The 8,867-nt window shown below is 31.6% G+C and overlaps 1 protein-coding gene across 2 annotated transcripts; it reads left to right on the forward strand.

The window, feature by feature from the left end:
• Window positions 1-1,987: 1,987 nt before the first annotated feature.
• On the forward strand, window positions 1,988-8,605 carry LOC124373560 (single-pass membrane and coiled-coil domain-containing protein 4 homolog). 2 transcript variants are annotated; one of them, XM_046831923.1, is made up of 2 exons: window positions 1,988-2,103; window positions 8,138-8,605. In XM_046831923.1, the coding sequence occupies exon 2, from the start codon at window positions 8,143-8,145 to the stop codon at window positions 8,323-8,325; it is 183 nt and encodes a 60-aa protein (XP_046687879.1). In that variant the 5' UTR covers window positions 1,988-2,103; window positions 8,138-8,142; the 3' UTR covers window positions 8,326-8,605. The 2 variants fall into 2 exon arrangements, with proteins under 2 accessions (XP_046687879.1, XP_046687878.1); XM_046831922.1 differs by having other exon boundaries at window positions 2,024-2,179.
• Window positions 8,606-8,867: the final 262 nt, after the last annotated feature.

Genomic DNA, 8,867 nt, shown 5'->3' on the forward strand with positions numbered 1-8,867 from the left:
ATTAAAATTAGAGGCTACTATGTGTAAAAAGAAATTAATAGTTGCTAAAATTTAAACTTTAAGAACAATTGACGCTTACTACATCAATATAAATTCAAACAAAATATTTATTATCTGCTCAACTGCTTGTTTTAAATACGATTAAAAGTAACAAATCGAAATTAATGAGGAGTTGATTATTCGTTGTTAATTAATTACGATGTTTTATGTATAGATTGTAGTAAAAACATTCTGACTTCTTCGTTTTGGGTTTTGAGAACAAATGTAACTTAAAATTATGAGCTATATTATGTCTAAGAGAATACAAATATTCCTTTTTACAGACTGAATAGATGAAAAAGACGAAAATACTAGACATTAATTAGTAAAAGGACATAGAGTATTTTCAAACATGTTGGAGCTGTATTTAAATGTGTAAATTAAGAACCGGAGGAATGAAATCGTTGGTGCGTATGGTTGAATAAAGTTTTTTTTTGTTTTCAATTTATTAGAGTTGTGGGTGCCTAATGCATCCCTGTAAATAAACCTATTGCAAAACAGACCGTTAAGTATAGTAATTAGTATAAAATATTTCGTATTAGATCTCAGAAGAATCAGCTGTCATACACAAGAGGCGATCAGAAATATTGATATTTTACCAACCTGCAATACACTATATAAAATCCGCAACTCCAAAATAATGATCATAGGTTAACCATCTAAACAACTTGTGCAACAAAAATTGAGTTGCGCATTTATTTGCTTTGAGGAAAGTAATGAGTATTAGGGAGTAGAATAATCCCAAACAACTTACTTAAAGTTATTTGAATTATATCTAAGGTACCAAACAAGTTTCTTTGTTGCGATCCACATTAGACTTCAAACGTGTGCTATCTGTCCTGATAAGGGCTTTTATATAAAAAAAAAGAAATCGTTTAAATTTATAATCAAGAATTAGAACTTTGTCTGGGTTGAAGTGGATGGGCACTTAGAGATTCCTTTGATGAAGTAACAGAAACTCCTTCGAAGTGTGTAGCTGTGATCATCAACATAACCTAAGTCGTAATTTCAGCGTACTCCAGGTATATGGCTTGCAAGGAAAATAAATATTTCACACTTACATACTCGTGACTTTTAATTTCATAATGGACATACGTAGATTCTTGAAATTACCGTTGTCAATAAATTCTTTGATTTTCTGACATAAATCACAAACTTTAGCCTGGTCAACCAGTTGTAAAACAGTACAGATCGAAATAATCTCAGTAAGAACAAGAACAGCTGATGGGCTGAAAATGTGCTTTTGCAGTACCCTAGCCCACTGCTCATGCGCGCACCAACATCTGCACAGCGTTGCCTCTCCTAATTAACTGTCTATGGCTAATAAACTCATGTGCAGAAAAAACCCTAGCACATAAAACCCCCTCCCCCCCCGAAACAAAAGAGTTAACAGAGTAGCCCCATTTTAATTCGATACGCGCGATACCACTGTAATTCTGTAATACAAAGGGTTGTACTGCTAGAGTTATCCACGGCTAATATCGGCCTTAATTAAGCCGCTAATAAAGCGGTGGTTAGTGGCTTTAATTGTACCAGTTACACAGGAGTTAAATCAATGATGCTGTAATCTCCCGGTATGCTGATGTCCGGGAGATTAATTCAGTTATTTCTTATGTCCGACGCTAGAACTGCGTCACGTAACTTGATTGTTACCGAGCGCTCGCCTTTTCCTTCTTTATATCATTGGATAGATGATTTGTTGTGCAACTAATACAATCATAGGTAAGGGTGAGCTCATGGACAGATATTAGACAAACACGAAGTATCCATAAAATAAAAAGAAAAATTAGAAGTATTTGGACAGCTAAAAACGAAGTGTGAAGTAAAGTTAATACTATCCTATTTCGTTTGTTTAAGTTTGTAAATGGGGACTGTTTTCTAATTAGTCGATGTTTTGCTCGTTGGGAACTATTGTTTAAAAAGTTCTCTATGTTTCAATTTTTGTTGGTTAATCTACTTACAAACGTAAATTACCACATTGTGTTGACTTTCACCGCCAACAGAGCAGCAGACAGCTTATGTGGCACTGTGCACTGTGGAAGTGACAGCGAGAGTGAGATAAAGGTTGTTTGCTGTTTGACAGTGTTGTAGTTTACATTCAGTAATATATCTACTGTTAAATTCTTGATCGACAAATCCTGTAGGTAGTATTTGGCGATTTAGAACATAGTATTTCCAATTAAAAATTGATATTGACTTACAGTAATAATGTTAATCGTTGGAAGTTAATTTATGGAGTAAAGTATGTTATAGTTTTGTAGGTTAATCGTCATATCTAGAACGCCTGTACGTAATCCGAGTATATACAGTTAATAATAGTCAGATGCCAGGTTTAACAATGAGTGTTAAAATTAAAGTTTCATTTATTTATCAATAAACTGGAAAGTTTGAATTTTGTGAATAATATTCGAATTTTGAGCGTTAACATTTATTTAGTAACATACCATTACAATACAATTTGGCTTGTTCTTGAGGAAATTATTTTGACATATAGCCTAATTATTCAATGTAAGAATTGTAATCTAAAAAGTTTAGGCTACTTTCTATTAGAGATAGATTACCTAGATGTGAAACGGACCCTAATTGCGCAGTGGACAAATGTTGTTGAGTACATGCATGATCCGCTCATCTGATTATTGCAGACAGTCAGTCCTGCCTGCTTCAAAAGGAGAGTTTCTAAAAACATAATTATCATTGCTTAAAATGGACACTACAAGTACTTTGGTATCGAAAACTGTACAAAAACTGATGAAATAATATAGGTACAACGTTTATAAATGTATGGAGAAACAGTACCCCAGATTGCTATTTTAACAAAGTACAATGAAAGCAAAGACGCGCATCATACTGATTTCTCTAATAGTGCTACAAGTCTACCAGCTGCACCTGTGTCCCGCTGTCCTTATCCCAACAGGCCACACTTCCCCTCAAACTCCTCACCTCTCCATGCTCAAACCATTTCACATCTAAATAATCTATATCGTATGTATGTCTTATATAGACATATATGTAGTCTTATTACATATTAAGGATGTGGTGCATGTAAATATGAATATCATCAGAAATCATACCCAATTCATTTACTTTTGTACAATGCAATGCAATGCAATAGGGTTGATTCAGCAAGAAAATATACCTTTTGCCATGACCCAGAGGATTTATTACGGCAATCCTGATACCTAGACGGCTGCAGTATGATAAGCGGCTACAATCACAACCGAATCAATTATCAATTAGAACGATTTCATTTCATTTATTTTAAATGGCAAAGCCAAAAGGTTCCACGGAAGACACACGGAACTATAGGCCTATTGACATTTTATCTGTATTGGAGAAATCTTTGAAAAGCTGGTCCCTAACCAGATAAAATTCAAGGTCAACAAATCTAGCAATCTTCTAAATTCACATTATTGACGCATTTGCAGAAGGTCTGCAGTGCACTTTAGAACTCGATTTTCAAAGGTATCTGATTGAGTGCACCATCATCTTCTAGATCGCACGCTTGAGTCATATGGTTTCGCTGGTTCTGTTCTGCAGTGGTGCAAGGCGAATAGTATGGCTCTTTTTGTGGATAAGTGTATCGTAATAACTTTCCATTGAAAAGTTACTCCACTCCTGTTTGACTACTTATTAGAGGGTAGGAAAATTTACCTGAAGACTGAAATTGAGAGTATCCAACAGTGCTTTTTAAGTTGGCTGGTACTCTACTCGGCTACAGGTTCTCAGACTTGTTACCCAGGACATCCTCCTTTTGTACCACCTTGTCAATTCTGAACTTAACTGCCCTGAGCTTCTGGAACGCGTCAACTTCAGAATACCTATTGGCATGAGATCTGTTGCCCTGTTTGCCAAATATACAGCTTCTACCTCGTACATTGTCTACCTTACTGAGAGTTGAGCATCATGGGAACATCATACCCTCTAACCTTGAATTCTACTCTACTTATTCTTCCTTCAAGTGTAATCTAACAAATCTAAACCTAAAAAAAGAAGATTTTTAAAATATTGTCAGACATGTTTACTCTATAAGGTAATTATAAGTAATATGCTGCTTAAAAGTTGTATTATTTTCTATAATTTAAAATGCGTTTATTTCTATTTACATTGGGTCAATCCATCCACATCATATATATCACCCACCATCTCAGATTTTGAAGAAACTTTATATTTTTAATTCTGCCATATAAATAAGGAAATATGTACCTACCAAATTTTTACATTCTTAGCAAACACTAAGTTTGGGAAAAAATAAGTGTTTTTACATATTCCGGACAAAAACTCTAGACGAGCTTGTACTTTAAATTACAAAAATTATATCTTCATCATTTAAAGAGTAAATGTAAAGAATAAAATGTCTCATCAAGAACAGCGTGCTGATTACAGAAGAAATATAAACCTATCTTTATTTATGTGACAAAAAATATATTTTTGCCAATTCCTTAAGTGTATTTAGGGACAGAACGGGTGTTTTACTACAATCACAATATCTTACAAAGGTAGAGTGATAATCAAGTTAAAAAATTCATATCTACAAAAAGCATAGAATCACATACAAAATTAAAATCTTGTAGTTTTTTCTTTTTTATAAAATTACAACTTTTTAAAATAAATAATCTTTATCATACAAATGTTTTAACTTTGGAAGTTTTAACAAAACTAAAGCCTAATAAAACAAATAATAACTTTAGTTAATTAATTAAGATTAAAAGGTTAAGTACAACACTAACACAATATTTTACAGATGCAGACATTTTAATGTAACCTAATAGTAATATGTATATATTAATATATTATTCTTAGTAAAAACAATAATCTAAAATTATTATTAATACCTTAACTGGGACATAAAAGGTGTTTTATAATAAATGCAATGTCTTAAAAAAGTAGAGTGATGATCTAATATGTTTTTTAAATTCATATTTACAAAAAATCATGAAACAAAATAAAATTCATGTAATTTTGTGTGCTTCACCAGGTAAAAACACTTTTGAAATTAAAAGTCTTTATCGTACAATTGTTTTAAATTTGAAAGTTTTAACAAAACTAAAGGCTAATAAAACAAGAAATAACTTTATTTAATTAAGATAAAAGGTTTTAAGTACTACACTAACAAAATATTTTTACAGAAGCAGACATTTTAATGTAGTCTAACATATTACTTATAGTGAAAACAGTAATCATAAATTATTAGTAATACCTAGGGGAAGTGTCTTTTGTTGCTCCAAAGCAATGTAAATGAATTATAGAGGTAGGCTCAACGTGAATTTTTGATCAACTATACAAAAATCTTAAACACTGTATTTGCAAATTGTAACAAAAAAATAACTTATTTGGTTATTTGCAACATGGTGGTAAGCTTACAGTGTATGCTTAAGTGCAAAGTAATGGAAACCTTGAGTACCTGGTATTGTTTTAGCATGTGAAAAACTCTGTTGTAATTGGTGCCTGTAAGTAGATAAGCTTTCTTTTTTATATTCTAAACTGACATAACTGATAAGTTTTGCCTACAGTTGTGATTATGTTGCCAGGGCCAAGTTGCAAACTTTCCTAACCAATGTTAGGAGACGTTTCACTGTTTCCCTTGTTCCATCACAGGGAGATTTTCCATGACTTGATGCAAAAAAACAACTAATATTTTTTCAAATTACATTTTTTCTAATGGTGAAACAATAACACATTTTTTTCAGTTTTTTAATTTTGTCCTGCAGCTATCAGTAAAATAGTGTACACTTTAATTTGGGGAAATTTTTTACTTAAAAATTGAGCTACTACTTTTTGAGTATAATAAAAGGAACTCACATTATGTTCCAAATCGTATGAAATTACACACAAGATTGACAGTGGTAACCCTGGACTTCATGCTGGATAACATATGAGAAGTTTTCAATAATACAACTTCACTTGTCTTAAGACGTGCGTTTAGGGACTCTAAGATATTTTGATTGAGGCTTTGTTATACCTTTATAATCAAATGAGGAAGAAGTTTTATAAGATTTTTTACAAGATATTCTACATATTTATAAAAGGGAAATGTAACTGAAACCTGTGTTATATCATTAGTTACCCATGCACCATATGTAATTTTATCTTGGTTCCATTCTCTGGTGATTTTTTTTTCGAAAGTGACAAAACTTTATGACTGCTATGGGGGTACAGTTCAAAGATTCTATAGTTTATACCCACTTTTCTCTTCTAAAATATAGAGAAATTGGAGCAGATCAGCTGAGTAAGCTTCTCAAGTTTTACTAAACTCACAATAAAGGTCCTCACATTCTTGACTCCAATCTGGAATATATTCTCTTCTAAATCTTTTGTTCTATCTCTTCTAAAGTGTTTGTTCCAAAACAAACATTTTGTAGACAGATTAAGACCTGTCAAACGATTGTAATTTTGTATGTTAGGAGAAAGCAAACGGATGCTATCTTCCAGTTTAGATGAAAAAGTCTTCCAACTAACTTTATTGAAATTCCATCCAGACCGAGGATAAGATTTTATTACAGGGATCTTAACTCCCACAGATAATAGAACAGACGTATGCTTGGAGTGTGGAAAAGCACCAATAACTTTCCAATCTACAGTCATTCACTGATCACAGTTGCTTGTTGATCTTAAAACTCGATTAATGGAGCAAAAGCTCAAGTTAAGAGAGTACCCTCGCTGCCAACAGACTGAATAAAACATCCTTCCTTTTTTCCTGTGAATAAAAGATCAATTTGTCGTCATGAGAGATATATTAAAGTTAAATCATTCCTAACCAATCATTTTGTATTAAAGGACTGTTAAAGATGAGCAATACATCAAAAAATTGCGTTAACGTATTTTAGTAAAAAATAATATAGGCCTATAAGTTTTTAAAAAATGTATAAATTTTTCAGAAATTACAAATTATTTAATATTAGTGGTAAAAGTAAAACCAAATTTGCCTAACAGTCAGTAAAAAACACTGATGTGAATTGTTAAAAATGTAAAAGAAATGACTATTAATACATTAATATAATGTATTAATATATCTGCCTACTTTGACAGAACAATTATGTAACACAATGATACGCACCATAAATGCTTGATAGAATCAGCATCGCAATGTTTTAAATTATCTATCTGTACCTTTCAATACATCAAGTTAGAATGGCTGCATGGTGGATGCTACTTATGGATATAGAGTTGGGCTTGGAGTTGCGAGTTTCATTCTTGTGCCTGACATTAGGGATTTTTGCGACCTGGTGTAGACATAAATGAGGGCACTAGTCTGTGATAAAGCTGGTTAGATTAATGATCATTGGCTTGAATGGAAGTCGACAGGATTAGTGTTTTCTTGTATAAATATGGTAGACCCGAAACACCTGTTTTTTATTTTTTTTTTATTTTAGTGTTACTATAAAAATAACCACTTGATTTGTATTATTTTATGTTTGTAAGTCATTTATCATTAAATCTGGACCATAATAATAGTTTATAAGAGTTAAAAAACCATTAAAATCATAATAATAGAAAACCATGAAAACCCTGTGCTAAAACAAGCCCAACAAAGGGTTAAAGAACATTATTCACTTGACAATATTGTGTAGTAATTTTTTTTTTTTTACTGATTTATGTATAGAAGCATGGTAAGTTGCAACACCACTGATTATACACTCTACATCACTTAGATGCTGTATACAGTTTAGTTCATATCTTTCAAAATACTTATTCTTGTGATAATTTTTGTATAGTACAAGTGAAATTTTTGTCATTAAGGGAGTCAAGTCTGTAACAGCATCAGATTCCAGACGCTGCATTTAGAGGAAGGTGAACTGGAGCTAAACTCAACATTCATATTAACTAGCTTTGCCTGGACATATTTTGTTAAGGTTGGGATCTGATATGCAGACAAATTTCACTTATCAGTAAAGTTCATAAAATCTTAACATTTACTTAGAAATTACATTTCAAAATATTTGCTACTGATGTGGAAGTTTGGTATAGTGTTGTTAGTCACTCCTTTTCACAAGTCTTATGTTAATATTTACGTTGCTTGTATTTAGTGCTTTTGCTTGTTTTTTTTAAATATTAAAATGTAGTTTGTATATTATACCAGGTTGAATCAAATCTGTTTCAGAAATCATGAGACAGTTGAAAGGTAAGACAAAGGAAACGGCAAAACAAAGGAAGGAGAGGAAGAAGGACTTCTTGGAGAACAAGAAAAATGTATTTTCCATTGTTCTACCTACAATCGGTGTCATCTTCTTTTTTATTGTTGTTTATGTTTATCTTAAAACTAGACCCAAAGGAGTTGAGCAGTACTAATGTAAGTTTGCTAGGTAAAACCTCCAGACTTGATTGTTACAGCATAAGATAAAGTGTAACTAAAGATACACATTCCACTGTGTTTTTAATCATAAACATTAAAAAATGTAAAAATAGGTTTGTAAATGTTCAAATAAACTGTATAAATATTTTTACAGACATTTTACTAATGTACAGGTCATTTTTATAGCATTTTGTAATGTTATTAATGTTAAAAAGTTGATTTATTGTTGTTATTACCCTTTTTGGGTTTTTGAAATAAAAGGTACTATACCATCAATGTTATTGTTTTATTTATCCTTTTATAAACCCTTTTAAAGAATGATTTAAAACTGGTTCAAAATATGTGTATGTAAATTCTTTCTCAGGTTGCATCACTTTGTCAAGTCATTATATCTAATACAGGCAAACTGATTTAATTGAGATGTATTGAAATCTGAAGCCTGCTTGAAGTCTTCATGATCCCTATGTTATGTTCTATTTTTAGAGCAAAGAAAAAATATGAAATTTGTTAATCATTGTTAGATAAAATAGATAACAGA

This window comes from Homalodisca vitripennis, unplaced genomic scaffold (assembly GCF_021130785.1).
Source record: "Homalodisca vitripennis isolate AUS2020 unplaced genomic scaffold, UT_GWSS_2.1 ScUCBcl_5897;HRSCAF=12850, whole genome shotgun sequence".
NCBI lineage: Eukaryota > Metazoa > Arthropoda > Insecta > Hemiptera > Cicadellidae > Homalodisca > Homalodisca vitripennis.

What these genes read in the sequence shown, in the direction of transcription:
- LOC124373560 (XM_046831923.1), top strand. Translation starts at nt 8,143, where the DNA reads ATGAGACAGTTGAAAGGTAAGACAAAGGAAACGGCAAAACAAAGGAAG.